The 18541-nt window shown below is 44.2% G+C and overlaps 1 protein-coding gene across 1 annotated transcript in view; it reads right to left on the bottom strand.

Moving 5' to 3' along the window:
- Positions 1–709: 709 nt before the first annotated feature.
- BACE2 (beta-secretase 2) overlaps positions 710–18541 on the bottom strand; it is a 90668-nt gene continuing 72836 nt past the window's right edge. Inside the window, exon 9 of the mRNA XM_025863457.2 lies at positions 710–1199. Coding sequence (XP_025719242.1) covers positions 946–1199 — 254 coding nt within the window. The 3' untranslated portion in view covers positions 710–945. The remainder of the gene's footprint in view (positions 1200–18541) is intronic.

The following is an 18541-nucleotide window of genomic DNA, read 5'->3' as shown; positions in this document are numbered from 1 at the left end:
CAACTAAGCTAGCAAAAGAGGATTTGCCTTTCTCAGCAAAAAACACCTTTTGTTAATTTTAAGAGAAAGCATGTGACGTAACGGCCCGCTTGGCGACAGAGCGGCGCTGGTTACCCTGGCCTGTTGGAAGGAGGATTCTTTTCGCTGAGGCCAACGGCTGGAACCAGGCTGCCCACAGCCCGACCCGGGCACAGGGCCCTGGGCAAAGTCTCCACAGAGGTAGTAGCTTTTTATCTTTATCCCAACAAGACTACAGAAGCACTGAGTACAAAAGAGTAGGTTTCCTTCCTACTCTACCAGGACGGACAAAGGCTTTGCTCTTCAGAAGAGGCTGGTGAAGACCGTTGAGTGATGTTCCCCTCCGAGAGGACTCTGGCTCGCACTCAGAGCACAGAGAGGCTCAGAAAAGGGCTCTGTTTCTGATTCAGAAGCAGGCAGGACGGTGAGATCGTCAGGCCCCAGGCTGGTTCTCCTGCCACCATATTGCAAGCCTCTTGGGCCCAGGCCGAGGCCTGGTGCAAAACACCCTTAAATGCAATTAGTATGAAAAGCTTCCCATTAGCTAAGAGGAGTTACGAACCATATGTACTCATTTCTCCAGAGACGGGAGGAAGAGGAGAACTAACGAGAAGCTTGCCTTTCTTTTGGTGGCACACCTTGACAGTTTGGCATAACCAGTCACAGAAAGCCTGAAGCCCAATTCACTCTGTTTTCGTTTAGAATGAGGTGTTTTTTATTATAATTTTTCTTGGAAGTGAGGGAGAAGAAGGAAGCTTTAAAATCAAGAATCAAAATACAGTGAAATCTGGAAGGCATCTGGGAGCAGAACAGATGTAAGACTAGCGGACACAGGGAGCAACCCTGCCTGATGACCCCGCCTGCTCCACCTGAAACGTAACTCTCGTCACAGAGAGTTCAAGGTCGCTCGAGTCTGGGCTCTGCTCTTCATTTCCAGCGGTGCCGGACGAGAGAGGACTCGTCATTGACAACCTCGGGATCGCGGGGCAGGTGCCGACACCGAAAGGGAAGCATCAACAGGATGATCAGGGTGAGGAGGATGATTCCACACACGCTCATGAGCGTGTAAGAGACGATCCACAGAATGGGCTCATTCAAAGGCAGGGCGGGGACGCAGTTGCTGGCTATGTCGTCTGTTGAGAAAGGCCCAGAGATTTCAGACACCGGAGCACCTGCAATTTCTGAGGAGAGAGAAGGGGGAAAATCCACAGCTATGAAATGAGCAGTCTGTCTATACCGTCAGGAAAAGAGAGAACATTTGCCTTATGACACACACCATGGCCTCACGGGGCGGGCACCAAGGGGGGCGGCGCGCTCTGTGGCAGTGCACCTTCAGACGGTCCAGTCCCTGCCCCCCCCCCCCCCCCCCCCCCGGCACCCCACGTTTCAAGGACTGCAGGTGCTGAACCTACGTGGTGGAGAGCAACGTGCAATGCTGAAGGGCCCGTGCAGAAGCATCAGGTGCTCTGGGGAGGTCAAGGCTGCAGAGCCCTGCGGGTGAGAGTGTGGAGCTCCGGGCCTGATGAGGACAGCTGTGTGGGTTCGCTGGGAGGGGCAGGGGAGGTAGGGAGCGCAGTGGGACCTGTGGCCAGGAGCTCGGAAGAGCCTGCCCGAGTCACGGGATGGCCCCGGCGTAGTCAACCTGACTTCATGCTCTCTGGTGACTGTCCTCCTACCACCCCGACACCCACTCTGAATGGGCTCCAAGACCACCCGGTCAGACCCAGAGATTCTTCCCCGCCCTACGCTCGTCCCGCGTCCCACCTACAGTGTAGGGAGGCCCCGGAATCAGGAATGGTACGTGAGGGCGACATGGAATTCACAGCCTGCCCAGGAACAAAGGGACACACAGTGACGATTCACCTAGAGACCTGTGCCAGTGGACACTGGGGTAATGCTCTTCCAGGGGAGGAGGCTGCGAGGATTTCTGAAAGCAGGTTTGGGGATGACCAGTATTTCATTTCTCTACATCAAACGTATCTGCCCTTTTCAGAAGTAGAGAATTTATCTGGCATTTTACGTTTCACTTGGAAAATGAAAAAGGCCTTGTTACCTACCTCACCCATGTTTAATTACCATAATGAACATTTAGGCACGAAAAAACAACGTTGCTCTGCATTTCATTTCTCTGTAACTAAAGCCTCAAGACCCTAACGCCTGCCAAGTAACATCCTTTTTTTTTTTTAATTGAGTCAAGAAAAAGTAAAAATAACAGAACAATGGCCTTATCAGAATGGTTTAAAATGAGGGAAAAAACATTCGGTTAGAAAAATTTCCTTGCTAATGTGGTTTCTGTTTGTGTGGATTCATGGCTGCTTCTAACGTGGCCTCGAAGAGTCCAGCAATGCACAAGAGCCTGCAAACACCCAGAAGCAGAGGGAGGCTGGCCTTTTGTTCATCTAGGGCCCAAAATGCCCACGGCTGAAGCCACCATTTAAAACACACAGGGCGCCTGGGTGGCTCAGTCGATAAGCGTCTGCCTTCGGCTCAGGTCATGATCCCGGGGTCCTGGGATTGAGCCCCGCGTCGGGCTCCCTGCTGCTCAGTGGGAAGCCTGCTTCTCCCTCTCACACTCCCCCTGCCTTTGTTCCCTCTCTCGCTGTGTCTTTCAAATAAATAAATAAAACCTTTAAAAACACACACACACACACACACACACACACACTCATTGGCCATTTATATTTGTATAATATAAATATATTTCTCCTGATTTGTAAGAATCCTTTATATGGTAGAATCTTAAGTGGCAAATGCCTTTCCACAGGTCATTTATCTTCTTAAAAACTTACTTGCTTCACGAAAAGAGAAGCTTTAACACATACATCAATGTGGGTAAGGCGTGCTTAGTGCAAAGACACCAAAACCACCGTGCAGCGTGACAGGAGGCAATGAAAATCACCGGAAACCATCTCTACTTCCAGACAAGATGGAGTAAGAGGGGCCAGATTTTACCCCGCGGCCTGAAACAACTAAAATATTGGGCAAAATACATGAAGAAACAAAGGCTCTGAAGATACTGCTAACTGAGCAAGGAGTGAGAAGTCCCGAGAGATGGCAAGATGGCAAAATGAAGGGAGCCCAACAGCTGCCTTGAGAACGTTTCTGGGTTGTGGTGCAGGGTGGGGGACACAGGCAGAGGTGGGCAGCCTGCTGGGCTGGGAGGCAGGGCAGGGCTGGGGACAGGGCTGGGGCTCCTGGAGTCTGAAAGCACAAAGTAGGGCAGGAGGTGGCTTTAGATAGAAATTCCATGCATCTCTGGAGGGCCTCCCCTGAGCCTTCAGCTGAGTGCTGACCAAAATTGAACGAAGGCTGGTCAAAGGACCACTTGAAAGGATTGGAAAGAACAGAGCTCGGAGCTCCCAGGCAGGGCTGAGAACAGTACCTACTGCCAACTGCTTCCTGTTTGCTGTTTCTCAGAGTGACAAAAGAAAAAAAAGGCCAAAAACCCAAGCCCAATTCAAAGGGCATCAGTTAGAGTCCTAAGGGTCTCTCGTCCGTCCCAGAGGAAAGGAACCACACACTGCACATTGCTCTGATCTCATCTAAAGAAGCTTCAGAGCAAGACGAGACAGGACTCTAAGTAACTTAAACGTGACCCAGGACACATGTCAAGAATGCCTGCAAGAAGACAAAAGTATTCAGCACCCTTTCCGGTACCTGGACCCAATTTCAACGTGTTGGGGGTTAAATTACCAACAGGCAATTCTCACACACCAGCAGGATGTCCAGGAATTCAACCAACTTCTGACACTATCTACCCAGAAACAGCATCAGATCCCACAGGTTAAGGGCTCAGTCCTATAAGCCTGTCCCCCTCCCCCACTACTTCTGATGTGAGTTACAAGCCCAGGCTGTCGTCACCTGTGCTTCTGACCCACTGGCTACAGATCGGAGGGACCAACCACCCCCCACCCTGAGCTTGATTAATTTGCTAGAGCGGCTCATGGAACTAAGAGAAACAGCTTACTTACTAGATTCCTGGTTTATTATAAAAGAATATAACTCAGGGGGCGCCTGGGTGTCTCAGTTGGTTCAGCATCTGCCTTCAGCTCGGGTTATGATCTCAGGGTCCTGGGATCGAGCCCTGTGTCGGGCTCCCTGCTCAGCGGGGAGTCTGCTGCTCCCTCTCCCTCTGCCCCTCCTCCTGCTCATGCTTTCTGACAAATAAATAAATATGTATGTATGTATATATGTATGTATGTATATTTTTTAGAAGAATGTAACTCAGGAACAGCCAGATGTCAGTGATGCCCAGGGAGAGGGCCATGGAAGAGTGCGGAGCTTCCGTGCCCTCCAAGGGCCACTCTCCCCACAGTCCCCTGTGTTCACCAGCCTGGAAGCACTCCAAAGCCTCTCCTTTTAGGTTTTTATGGTGGTTTCATTGCACAGACGGAACTGCTTCAACCTCCAGTGGCTCTCACTCCCTGGAGGTCAGGCGGCAGGACCGAAAGTTTCAACAATAATCACAGGCCAGCAGCCCTACCCTAGGATGCTTTCCAAAGTCACCTTATTAACATAACAAAAGATATCTTATCGCTTAGGAAATTCTGAAAGTTTCAGGAGCTCTGTGCCAGAAATGGAGACAAATACCAAATACATATTTCTTGTCAATTGTAATGTCCCAAGCACCCAACAAGGTGAAGTTCACAATGTCTGGTGTCCAATAAAAAATGTACAAGTGTGCAAAGAAGCAGGAAAACACAATTCATAATTCACACAGAAACAGAAAAACACAATTCATCCCAGGGGGGAAAATCAATCATCTGAAGCTTGGTGAGAAATGACACAGATGGTAGTATTAGCAGACAGGCTATGAAGACCGTTACTGTAACTGCATTCCACTTGGGACTCTGGAGGGAATACCAGACGTGCGAAGCAGAGACACAGGAACTCTAATAATGTCAGATGTGTTAATTAGAGACACAGAAGCTATAATCAAGACTTAAGTCAAATTTCTAGAGATAAAAACTGCAGGATGTGGGACAAGAAATACACTTCATGGTATTAATAGAATATATATCTGCAGGAGGGAAAAAAAAAAAAACGACTAAGTGAACTTGAAAACATTGTAGAAACGATCCGTGAAACACAGAACAAAATCCTGGAAACATAAAGGGAGAACGTCAGTAAACCGCGGGAACACACTAAGAAACTCAATATCCATATTGTCAGAGGACCCCAATAAGGAGGGATGGGAGGCAGAAAGCATCTGAAGAAATAATCACCAAAACCTTTCCAAATTTGAGGGCAACTGTAAGCTCACAGATCCAAGAGGCTCAGAGATCCCAAGCACAAGGAAGACGAAGTAGATTACACCAGTGAACTGCTGAAAACCAGCGACAGAATCATAAAAGCATAGAGAATAAAAGCAAAACAAAATAATCTGTACGAAGGAACAAGAAGAATTATAGCTAATTTCATCTCAGAAATAACACAAGCAGTAAGACTGTGGAGTGCTGGAAAGGAAAACCTGGTCAACCCAGAATCCTGTACCCAGCAGGAGTATCCTTCAAAGTGAAGATAAGGGATGTTTTCAGACATACACAAGTTGGAAGAATTTATCACAAGAGACACGAACACTAGAGTATTATCCAGCCTTAGAAAAGGAGATCCTGCCTTTTGTGACCACATGGATAAACCTGGAGGACAGGGTACCAAGTGAAATAAGCCAGACGGAGAGACAAACTCTGCAGGGTCTCAATTATACATGGAATCTAAAATAGTCCAACTCAGCAGCAGAGAACAGAATAGTGGGGGTAGATCTTGAGAGAGAGAGAGAGAGAGAGAGAGAGAGAGAGAGAGAGAGAGAAAGAGAAAAAAGAAAAGAAAAGAAAAGAAAAGAAAGGGAAGGAAGGGAAAGACACCGGTATCCACAGGAGCTGATGGATATTAGTGGGTGGTGATTTTACACGTATATAACAAAACCTCATATTTGTATACCTTATACCTTAAAAGTATGTAGCTTTTATGTGTCAGTTATACCTCAACGAAGCTGAAGAAAAGAAAGACATCATCACAGTCCATTTGCACTAATATTACATTAACAGAAGCCCTTCAAGCAGAAGATCAGTGATGTCAGACGGAAACCAGGACCTACAAAAAGGAGAGATGAGCACCAGACATGGTAACAACCAAGGAAACGATCACATCTGCACTTTTCACTTTAAATACGTAGAAGATAACTGGATGAAAGCAAAAATGACACCGGTGATGTGGGTGGTTTATAACACGTGTAAGTCAAATGCATGCCAACAAGGTCGCGAGGGGCGACAGAAGGAACTTCTACTGTGTTTATCAGGTGCATCCTATAAACCCTATAGCAACCGCTATGCCGACACAGAGCTGGAGCTAAGACACGAGCTGCGATGAAGAGAAATAAAAATAATCCAAAAGAAGGCAGAAAAGAGGGAAAAGAACAGAAGAGACAAAGAGAAAACACGGGGCCACATGGTAGATGAAACCACCACCTTATGAATCATCACATTAAACAGAATCTACACCGGGGGTCAGCAAAATTTTCTGGAAAACGATCAGAAAGTAAATGTGTCAGGACTTTTTGGGCCACGGAGGATTTCTGTCACATTCTTTTCGGATTTTTTTTATTCACACCCCTTTAAAAATGTAAAACCGTTTTTACAGGCCGTACAAAAAAACGACAGGCCAGATTTGGCCTGCGGGTTGTTATCTGCCAATCTCTGGTCTGAACACCCAGGAGACAAAGCAGAGCTTGTCGAATTAGATAAAAAGCAAGACCTATTTGCTACCCACGAGAAGCCCCCTTTAAATATAAATACTCAAGGGGCGCCTGGGTGGCTCAGTTGTTAAGCGTCTGCCTTCGGCTCGGGTCATGATCCCAGGGTCCTGGGATCGAGCCCCGCGTCGGGCTCCCTGCTCAGCGGAAAGCCTGCTTCTCCCACTCACACTCCCCCTGCTTGTGTTCCCTCTCTCGCTGTGTCCCTCACTGCCAAATAAATAAATAAAATCTTAAGAAAAAAAAAACCTCAAATCCCTTAAATGTCACAGGGTGGAAAGATGTGTCAAGCTAATGCTAATCAAAAGTAATGCAGAGAGAGTGGGGCAGCTGGGTGGCTCAGTCAGTTGGGTATCTGCCTTCAGCTCAGGTCATGATCCCGGGGTCCTAGGATCGAGCCCCATATTGGGCTCCCTGCTCAGCGGAGAGTCTGCTTCTTCCTCTGACCCTCCCGCTGCTCGTGATCTCTCTCTCTGTTAAATAAATAAAATTTTTAAAAATCCTTAAAAAAAGCAACTAAACTTTGGTTTAAAAAAAAGAAGAAGAAATGCAGAGTGGCTATATTCACCATCAGATGCTACAACAGACTCAAAGCAAACAGGATTACCAGGGGTGGCAATGGTCATTTCATAATGGTAAAGGTTCAATGCACACACAGGACAAAGCAATGCTAAACATTTATGCGACTAATAAGAGTTCGAAAAGGAAGAAACGACCATGATGAAGCTCCAGAAGTTTACAGAAACCCACAAACACAGAGATGTCAACAGCCCTATTCTGCTCAGTAGCGAGCAAGTGGGCAGGAATGAAGCGAGGGCAGAGACCAGCGTGACCTAATGGCCAAGTGCAGAATGTTCCACCCACACAGCAGAATATACATTGTTTTCAAGAACATATTTACCAATACAGACCACATCCTGGGCCATAAGAAGAAATCTCTAGAAATCTGGAAAAGAATTCAGTTGATACTATGTTTTCTGACTGCAGTGGAATTCAGTTAGAAGTCAGGAACAGAGAGTGGTCTGTGCTGCGGGCGTGGCACCAAAGCCACGGGAGGGGACCGGAGTTTTTCCGAGTCCCATACATATGTAAAACTTCAGCAAACTGGTCAACCGTAACACAAACTGTAAACTTTATACCAATTATAGCCCAATAAAGCTGTTAAAAAAAAAGTCAAAAAGAACGAGGTAGTCAAGAAAGTATGTCAACGAGCAACACATGATAGGATTGCCTTTAGGCTGAAAAAGAAAAATGGGGGAAAAGAAGAAAAAAAAAGAAAAAGAAAGAAAAAGAAAAACGAACCTAAGTCCAGCTCTGTTAGGTACATGGGGGTTAATCCTAGCATTGTTCAACACTCAAGTTTGTATTCATTTTTTCATACGTACACAAATACAATGCAAATATATCAAAACCCTCACCAAAATCAAATTGTCTTCAATGTACACGTATTACTTTTACATTTGGAAAAAAAAAAATTTTTAGTGATTGAAAAACAGCAGCAATTTAAGGTTGCCAGTCAAAATGTATTATCTGGAAACAACTGTGTCCTCACATTTTATAAATAGCTACTTCACATTGGAAGGAGGGGCATGGGCTGGGGGAACGTGCAACTCTTGATCTCGGGGTCCTGAGTTTGAGTCCACACGTTGGGTGCAAACATGACTTAAATAAACTTTTTAAAAAAATTAAAGGAGGGAGCGGAGCAAGATGGCAGCGGAGGAGACCTGGATTTCGACTGGTCTCAGGAATTCAGCTGCATAGGGATCAAACCATTCTGAACACCTACGAACTCAACAGGAGATCGAAGAAAAGAATAGCAGCAACTCTCTGAACAGAAAAGCGACCACTTTCTGGAAGGTAGGACGTGCGGAGAAGTGAATCTGAGGCGATATTCGGGAGGATAGACGGCGGGGAAGGGGGCCTCCGTTGGCCGCTTCTGGCAAGTGCTAGAGCCGGGGGGCACAAAATCGGAACTTTTAGAAGTCGGCTCCGCGGAGGGACGTCGCTCCAGTGACTAAGCGGGGGGTGGAACCCTCGCGGGAAAGTGTGGTCTCAGGACCCTCGGGGTCACAGAAAGACCGGGGGTGCCTGAGTGCGCCAGAGCTCCCAGGTATCAGAGCAGGGAAGCCGGCTGCAGAGACGGAGCCGAGGCGCGGGCTCTCAGCTCGGGGTGGCCATAAACTGTGATCCGCGGGCCAGTCGGGCCACTGCTCCTCCAGCAGGGACCCAACAAGCGGCAGAGCTGGGGAGACTCCCCTTCCTCCCCCGGGAGGAGCGCTGCGGGAGCCCACCGCAGGGATCTGCTGGGTTTGGAGACTCCACACGGGGTCGGGTGCCAGAGATAGAAACGCTCGGTCACAGGCCGGGTGAGCACAGAGTGCGGCCGGAGACCGGGGACACGGGAGGGACTGCTTTTCTCCGTGGGCGCACTGAGGAGCGGGACCCCGAGTTCTCAGCTCCTCCGGGTGGAGATTGGGAGGCCACCATTTCTGCCCTGGTCCTCCAAAGCTGTACAGAGAGCTTGCAGGGAACAAAAGCTCCTGAGATCAAACCTGAGCGGCTTCCTTAGCCCGGACCGACAAGGGCGGGGCAATTCAGCCTCCGGCAAAGACATTTGGGAACCACGGCAACAGGCCCCTCCCCCAGAAGATCAGCACGAACAGCCAGCAAGCCAAGACCAAGTTTACCGATCAAGGAGAACGGGAGAACTCCAGCGCTAGGGGAATACTGCACATAGAATTCATGGCTTTTTTACCATGATTCTTTAGTCTTGCAAAGTTAATTTTTTAAATTTTCTTTACTTTTTCTTTTTTCTATTTTTTTGAATTTCTTTTTCCCTTTTCAACCAACATCTTATCAATTCCTTTAAAATCTTTTTTAATTTTCATTTTTAGAGTCATATTCTATCCCTTCATTATAGTTAACCTTATTTTTTGTCTATATGTAAGTTTTTCTTTCTTTAAAATTTTGGGATACAGTTTCTTCTAACAGACCAAAACATACCCTAAATCTAGTGTATGACATTGTCCTAGTCTCGGGCCTGATCACATTCTCCTTTTTAAATTTTTTTCATTCTTTTTTCCACCAACTTATCTTATCAATTTCTTTTTTAAAATATTTTTTAATTTACATCTTTACAGTCGTATTCCATCCCTTCATCGTATTTACCCTTATTTTTGTATATAAGTTTTTCTTTCTTTAAGATTTTGGGAGGCAGTTTCTTCTAATAGACCAAAATACACCCAAAATCTAGTGTGTGGCTCTGTTCTCTTCAGCAGCCTGACCATATTCCTCTTTTTTTTTTTTTTCTCTTTCTTTTCCCCCTGGTTTTGGGTCTCTTCTCATTTGTTTAGTGTATATTTTTCTGGGATCACTGTTACCCTTTTAGCGTTTCGTTCTCTCATTCATCTATTCTTCTCTGAACAAAATGACAAGATGGAAAAACTCACCTCAGAAAACAAAACTAAACTAAAAAAACAAGAGGCAGTACTGACTGCCAAGGACCTAATCAATACAGACGTTAGTAAATGTTGGAACTAGAGTTAAGAAACACGATTATAAAGATACTAGCTGGGCTTGAAAAAAGCATAGAAGATATTAGAGAATCCCTTTCTGGAGAAATAAAAGAACTAAAATCTAACCAAGTTGAAATAAAAAAGGCTATTAATGAGGTGCAATAAAAAATGGAGGCTCTAACTGCTAGGATAAATGAGGCAGAAGAGAGAACTAGTGATAGAGAAGACCAAATGATGGAGAATAAAGAAGCTGAGAAAAAGAGAAAAAAAAAAACTACTGGATCACAACAGGAGAATTCGAGAGATAAGTGATGCCATAAGACAAAACACTATTAGAATAAATGGGATCCCAGAAGAATAGGACAGAGAGAGGGGGGCAGAAGGTATACTGGAGCAAATTATAGCGGAGAACTTCCCTAATGTGGGGAAGGAAATAGGCATCAAAATCGAGGAGGCACAGAGAACCCCCCTCAAAATCAATAAAAATAGGTCAACACCCCGACATCTAATAGTAAAACTTACGAGTCTCAGAGACAAAGGGAAAATTCTGAAAACAGCTTGGGACAAGAGGTCTGTAACCCACAATGGGAGAAACATTAGACTGGCAGAAGACCTATCCAGAGACCTGGCAGGCCAGAAAGGACTGGCATGATATCTTCAGAGCACTAAACGAGAAAAATATGCAAGAATACTATATCCAGCGAGGCTGTCACTGAAAATAGAAGGAGAGATAAAAAGCTTCCAGGACAAACAAAAACTAAAAGAATTTGCAAACACCAAACCAGCCCTACAAGAAATATTGAAAAGGGTCCTCTAAGCAAAGAGAGAGCCTAAAAGTAACATAGACCAGAAAGGAACAGAGACAATATACAGTAACAGTCGCCTTACAGGCAATACAATGGCACTAAATTCGTATCTTTCAGTAGTTACTCTGAATATAAATGAGCTAAATGCCCCAGTCAAAAGACACAGGCTATCATATTGGATAAAAAACAAGACCCATCGAAGTGCTATCTACAAGAGGCTCATTTTAGACACAAAGACACCTCCAGATTGAAAGTGTGGGGGTCAAAAACAATTTACCATGCTAATGGACATCAAAAGAAAGCTGGGGTGGCAATCCTTCTACCAGACAAATTAGATTTTAAATCAAAGACTGTAATAAGAGATGAGGAAGGACACTACATCCTACTTAAAGGGTCTATCCAACAAGACGATCTAACAATTGTAAATATCTATGCCCCTAACATGGGAGCAGCCAAGTATATAAGGCAATTAATAACAAAAGCAAAGAAACACATCGACAACAATACAATAATAGTGGGGGACTTTAACACCCCCCTCACTGAAATGGAAAGATCATCTAAGTAAAAGATCAACAAGAATATACAGGCTTTAGCTGTGAATTGTGCAAGACTGTTGAATCACAGATCTGTACCTCTGAAACAAATAATACAATATATGTTAAGAAAAAAAAAAAAAGAAGAAGATAGCAGGAGGGGAAGAATGAAGGGGGGTAAATCGGAGGGGGAGACGAACCATGAGAGATGATGGACTCTGAAAAACAAACTGAGGGTTCTAGAGGGGAGGAGGTGGGGGGATGGGTTAGCCTGGTGATGGGTATTAAAGAGGGCATGTTCTGCGTGGAGCACTGGGTGTTATACACAAACAATGAATCATGGAACACTATATCAAAAACTAATGATGTAATGTATGGTGATTAACATAATAAAAAAATAAAAAAAAAGAATATACAGGCTTTAAATGACACACTGGACCAGATGGACTTGACAGATATATTCAGAACATTCCATCACAAAGCAACGGAATACACATTCTTCTCTAGTGCTCATGGAACATTCTACAGAATAGAGCACATCCTGGATCATAAATCCAGGTCTCAACTGGTACCAAAAGATTGGGATCATTCCCTGCATATTTTCAGACCACAATGCTTTGAAACTAGAACTCAGTCACAACAGGAAAGTGGGAAAGAACTCAAATACATGGAGGCTAAAGAGCATCCTACTAAAGAATGAATGAATCAGCCAGGAAATTAAAGAAGAATTTAAAAAATTCACAGAAACAAATGAAAATGAAAACACAACTGTTCAAAATCTTTGGGATGCAGCAAAGGCAGTCCTAAGAGGAAAGTATATAGCAATACAAGCCTTTCTCAAGAAACAAGAAAGGTCTCAAATACACAACCTAACCCTACAAACTAAAGGAGCTGGAGAAAGAACAGCAAATAAAGCCTAAACCCAGCAGAAGAGAAATAATAAAGATCAGAGTAGAAATCAATGAAATAGAGACCAAAAGAACAGTAGAACAGATCAACGAAACGATGAGCTGGTTCACTGAAAGAATGAGTAAGACTTACAAACCCCAGGCCAGCCCTATCAAAAAAAAAAAAAAAAAAAAAGAGAGAGAAAAGACCCAAATCAATAAAAATCATGAATGAAAGAGGAGAGATCACAACCAACACCAAAGAAATACAAACAATTTTTAAAAGATATTATGAGCAACTATATGCCAGCAAATTAGACAACGTGGAAGAAATGGATGCATTCCTAGAGACATATAAACTACCAAAACTGAATCAGGAAGAAATAGAAAACCCGAACAGACCCATAACCAGTAAGGAAATTGAAGCAATAACCAAAAATCTCCCAAAAAACAAGAGCCCAGGGCCACATGGCTTCCCAGGGGATTTCTACCAAACATTTAAAGAAGAATACCTATTCTTCTCAAACTGTTCCAAAAAAACAGAAATGGAAGGAAAACTTCCTGACTCATTTTACGAGGCCAGCATTACCTGATCCCAAAACCAAAGACCCCATCAGAATGAGAATTACAGACCAATATCCCTGATGAACATGGATGCAAAAATTCTCACCAAAATACTAGCTAATAGGATCCAACAGTACATTAAAAGGATTATTCACCATGACCAAGTGGGATTTATCCCTGGGCTGCAAGGTTGGTTCAACATCGCAAATCAATCAACGTGATACAATACATTAAGAAAAGAAAGAACAAGAACCTTATGATCCTCTCAATAGATGCAGAAAAAGCATTTGACAAAGTACAGCATCCTTTCTCAATTAAAACTCTTCACAGTGTAGGGATAGAGGGTACATACCTCAATATCAAAAAAGCCATCTATGAAAAACCCACAGCAAATATCATTCTCAATGGGGGAAAACTGAGAGCTTTCCCCCTAAGGTCAGGAATGCAGCAGGGATGTCCACTATCACTACTGCTATTCAACATAGTACTAAAAGCCCTGGCCACAGCAATCAGACAACAAAAAGAAATAAAGGGCATCTGAATCGGCAAAGAAGAAGTGAAACTCACTTTTTGCAGGTGATATGATACTTTGTATGTGGAAAACCCAAAAGACTCCACCCCAAAACTGCTAGAACTCATACAAGAATTCAGTAAAGTGGCAGGATATAAAATCAATGCACAGAAATCAGTTGCATTTCTATACACCACAAACAAGACAGAAGAAAGAGAAATTAAGGAGTCGAGCCCATTTACAATTGCACCCAAAACCATAAGATACCTAGGAATAAATCTAACCGAGGAGGCAAAGGATCTGTACTTGGAAAACTGTAAGATACTCATGAAAGAAATCGAGGAAGACACAAAGAAATGGAAAAATGTTCCATGCTCATGGATTAGAAGATGAAATATTGTGAAAATGTCAATGCTACCTAGAGCAATCTCCACATTTAATGCAATCTCTATCAAAATACCATCCACTTTTTCAAAGAAATGGAACAAATAATTCTAAAATTTGTATGGAACCAGAAAAGACCCCAAATAGCCAGAGAAATGTTGAAAAAGAAAAACAAAAGCTGGTGGCATCACAATGTCAGACTTCAAGCTCTCTTACAAAGCTGTAGTCATCAAGACAGTATAATACTGGCACAAAAACAGACACATAGATCAATGGAACAGAATCGAGAGCCCAGAAATGGACCCTCAATGCCGTGGTCTACTAATCTTCAACAAAGCAGGAAAGAATGTCCAATTGAAAAAAGACAGTCTCTTCAACAAATGGTGTTGGGAAAATTGGACAGCCACACGCAGAAGAATGAAACTGGACCATTTCCTTACACCACACACAAAAATAGACTCCAAATGGTTGAAAGACCTAAATGTGAGACAGGAGTCCATCAAAATCCTAAAGGAGAACACAGGCAGCAACCTCTTCGACCTCAGCCACAGCAACTTCTTCCTAGAAACATTGCCAAAGGCACAGGAAGCAAGGGCAAAAATGAACTACTGGGACTACATCAAGATAAAAAGCTTTTTTGCACAGCAAAAGAAACAGTCCACAAAACCAAAAGACAACCGACAGAATGGGAGAAAATATTTGCAAATGACATATCAGATAAAGGGCTAGTATCCAAAATCTATAAAGAAGTTCTTAAACTCAACATCCAGAGAACAAGTAATCCAGTCAAGAAAGGGGCATAGGACTTGAACAGACATTTTTCCAAAGAAGACATCCAAATGGCCAACAGACACATGAAAAAGTGCTCAACATCGCTCGGCATCAGGGAAATCCAAATCAAAACCTCAATGAGATATACCACCTCACACCCGTCAGAATGGCTAAAACGAACAAGTCAGGAAACGACAGATGTTGGCGGGGATGTGGAGAAAGGGGAACCCTCCTACACTGTTGGTGGGAATGCAAGCTGGTGCAGCCCCTCTGGAAAACAGTATGGAGGTTCCTCAAACAGTCGAAAATAGAGCTACCATACGATCCAGCAAATTGCACTACTGGGTATTTACTCCAAAGATACAAATGGAGCGATCCGAAGGGGCACCTGCACCCGAATGTTTATGGTAGCAATGTCCACAATAGCCAACGTACGGAAAGAGCCCAAATGTCCATCAACAGATGAATGGATAAAGAAGATGTGGTGTTTTATATGGAATGGAATATTATGCAGCCATAAAAAATATGAAATCTTGCCATTTGCAACGATGTGGATGGAACTAGAGGGTATTATGCTAAGCTAAGTAAGTCAGTCTGAGAAAGACAAATATCATATGATCTCACTGATACGAGGAATTTGATAAACAAGACAGGATCATAGGGGAAGGGAGGGAAAAATGAAACAAGACAAAACCAGAGAGGGACACAAACCATAAGAGACTCCTTAATCTCAGGAAACAAACTGAAGGTTGCTGGAGGGGAGGGGGGTGGGCGGGCTGGGGTGGCTGGGCGATGGGCACTGGGGAGGGTATGTGCTACGGTGAGCGCTGTGAATTGTGTAAGACTGATGAATCACAGACCTGTACCCCTGAAACAAATATACATATTTTAATTTAAAAAAATTCTTAAAAATTAAAATGAAATAAAAAATTAAAGGGAAGGTGATTTAAAATTATTACTGGAAGCTATTTTCTAGGAATGCCATTCCGTGGATGATTTGTACACTTATTTACATATGCTACTAATTCTATGATCATGGAATAGATTTTAATTTTTTTTTAAGATTTTATTTATTTATTTGAGAGAGAGAGAATGGGAGAGAGAGAGCACGAGAGGGAAGAGGGTCAGAGGGAGAAGCAGACTCCCTGCTCAGCAGGGAGCCCGATGTGGGACTCGATCCCGGGACTCCGGGTCATGCCCTGAGCCGAAGGCAGTCGCTTAACCAACTGAGCCACCCAGGCGCCCTAGATTTTAATTTTTTTTTTTAAAGATTTTATTTATTTATTTGACAGAGAGATAGCGAGAGCAGGAACACAAGCAGGGGCAGTGGGAGAGGGAGAAGCAGGCTTCCTGCCAAGCAGGGAGCCCGATGTGGGACTCGATCCCAGAACCTGGGATCATGACCTGAGCCGAAGGCAGACACTTAACGACTGAGCCACCCAGGTGCCCCGATTTTAATTTTTTATACTATTTTATTTATACTATTAATTATTTATGAGGCCATCCTATGCACTGGTGAAGAGCCTGGACCCTGGGGTCCGACTGCTGGGGTTCAAGTCCCAGTTCCCACTTATGAGCTCTGTCATCGTGACCAATTTACTTAACTTCTTTGCCTCTCAGTTTCTGTATCTGTAAAGTGGGGAAGGTAACGGCAGCTCCAAGTCAGTCTTGTTGAATGGCTCACCAAGCTAACCGAAGGTACTTTAGCACAGTGCTTGGGGTAAGGTCGGTGCTTCCTAAGGATCTCTTGTTAATATATTGTTATTTTAAATCTTTCTCATCAATGTCTTGGGTTAAAATTTCAATTATGTTTTCTCTGTCTTATCTCCTAGAAGATCCGGCCCCAGTTGATAATGAGCACCCAAGGAAGACATATTAATTTGCCAACTATAAAAATTATCATGGTTGGGTCTTTTCTGCTATGGTATGCAAAATAAAGTGAACTGTCTCCCCGGACGAACTCTTTGGTAGTAAGATGCCGTCTGAGTAGAGGTGGTTCTGTGGTTCACTTGATAGGGTGTTCTGGAGTCTACAGGACTGGTGTCCTGGGCCCGGGGCCATTTTGCTCTGCAGCCACATGAAAACCACTTCGTACCCCCAGTCCTCAGTGTTCTTTTCTATCAAATGAGGAATGAGGGCTACCTGATCCATGTCTTTGGGGGCCCTGGCTTGGCATCTTTCCATTGGATTCTAAGTAGATGGCAGAGGCCTATCTCTGCAACTCTGCTCTTAACAGCTAACTTTCCTATTTTTAAATATGAATATGTACCAGATGATCCACTTTCAACCTGCAGCAAGGAAAATTCACAGTGAAATGACTGCCACAAACCACGAGGAGTCTCAAGTTGTAAAAGCTGAAATCTATACAGCTCTTGGGTGCTAAATGTCTTATTCTATAAAAAGAGATGGGTGGTATTTCAGAAGCTTTGGATACATTAAGAGAGAGATGTCACTCTTAACACTCTATTATCTTCCTAGCTCCAGGACACTTGGCCCGGGGAACACAGAGGCAGCGGAACAGGCTCCAGCCTCTAACATCTGCTCTTGGCATGCGAGACACTATCCGCTGAAGCTCCAGGTCAGCCAGCCCCATGGCACACGGGAGCCACCAACCTTATTTACGTGGCTCTGATCTGAGACTAGAATAGTGACTCTTTGTAGGGGTTGGGGGGTGAGGCGAGGAGAGGCAGGGCAGCATGAGAGAAGCATCTGTGCATCTTTTTCCAAAATAACCATCACCCTCCCGCCCACCACCATTCTGATACACCCTGGCTGAAAAAGGAGGGGACAGTGTGGGACATGATGTATTTTAGAAAGCTCCCTAGGAAAAGTCTTCAAAGAGCTCCCACTCACTGCCCTCCTTCCCACCCTGCCCCAACCCCTATAGAAAAGCCTAATCCTCTAGCTAAGTGTTGTCTGACAAACACCAATTATTATGGAAAGCAAATAAAAGATATGAAGAGAAAAGGGAGGCTCCCAAAGATTTGGGCTCCGCCAAGTGCTAGTTGGCACCAAGGTAGAACTTCCTCCTACTATAACACATAGAAAAGATGATAAACTCATATTTTTAAATATGTAGATGAGCCTAGAAATAGGCCCTAGAACTGGGGATCCAATGCCCAGGGACAGGGGGAAGGGGGTGGAGGGGGGGTGGGCAGGAGACTTGACCCCAGCACCACAGAGATGGGTGAATAGAGCCTGGTCCACTGGTGGAGGACTCCAGGAAAACTCTGCCAACCCGGAAGCCTGCCTCTGCCTGGGGTCCGAGGAGCATAGCACAAGGAGGGCAAGAAAGAATCTTCCCGAGAGAGAGAGAGTCTCCCAACCACCACCCCAAGCATGGCAGGCATCTAAATTTACACAGCTTGGTGCAGAAATCCTAAAAGTTCTCATCGCCTCACACTCAGCAGAAACAAATGCAAAGTTGCTTTATAGCAACATTTTTACAACCCAAGGTACACTGAACTCTCTCCAAAGGGAAAAAAAAAATTCCCACTAAAGATAAGCTCACAACAAAAAGTTGCAAACCAAATGAGAAGAAAATCCACCATGAGAGAACAGTCGGCAGACCCAAACACAAAGAGATCCGCTCTCCATAAATGATAGGAAAACAGAACAAAATGCTTGAGATTATACAATAGCTGTGTTTATAGTGATTAAAACCTCACAAAAATACTAACAAGATATTTTTAACAGACCGACTTAAAAGTTCACAACGGAAAGTAAAATTAAGAACAGCAGGGAAGGTTTGAATAAAGAAGAAGAATGAACAGAAACTAAGGCTGTAAGATATATCAATCG

The sequence above is a fragment of the Callorhinus ursinus genome, unplaced genomic scaffold (assembly GCF_003265705.2).
Source record: "Callorhinus ursinus isolate GAN/ISIS: 27379988/994484 unplaced genomic scaffold, GSC_fseal_2.0 scaffold75, whole genome shotgun sequence".
Lineage (NCBI taxonomy): Eukaryota > Metazoa > Chordata > Mammalia > Carnivora > Otariidae > Callorhinus > Callorhinus ursinus.
Note: the sequence above shows the minus strand (reverse complement) of the source record. Positions and strands in the feature narration are given on the sequence as shown.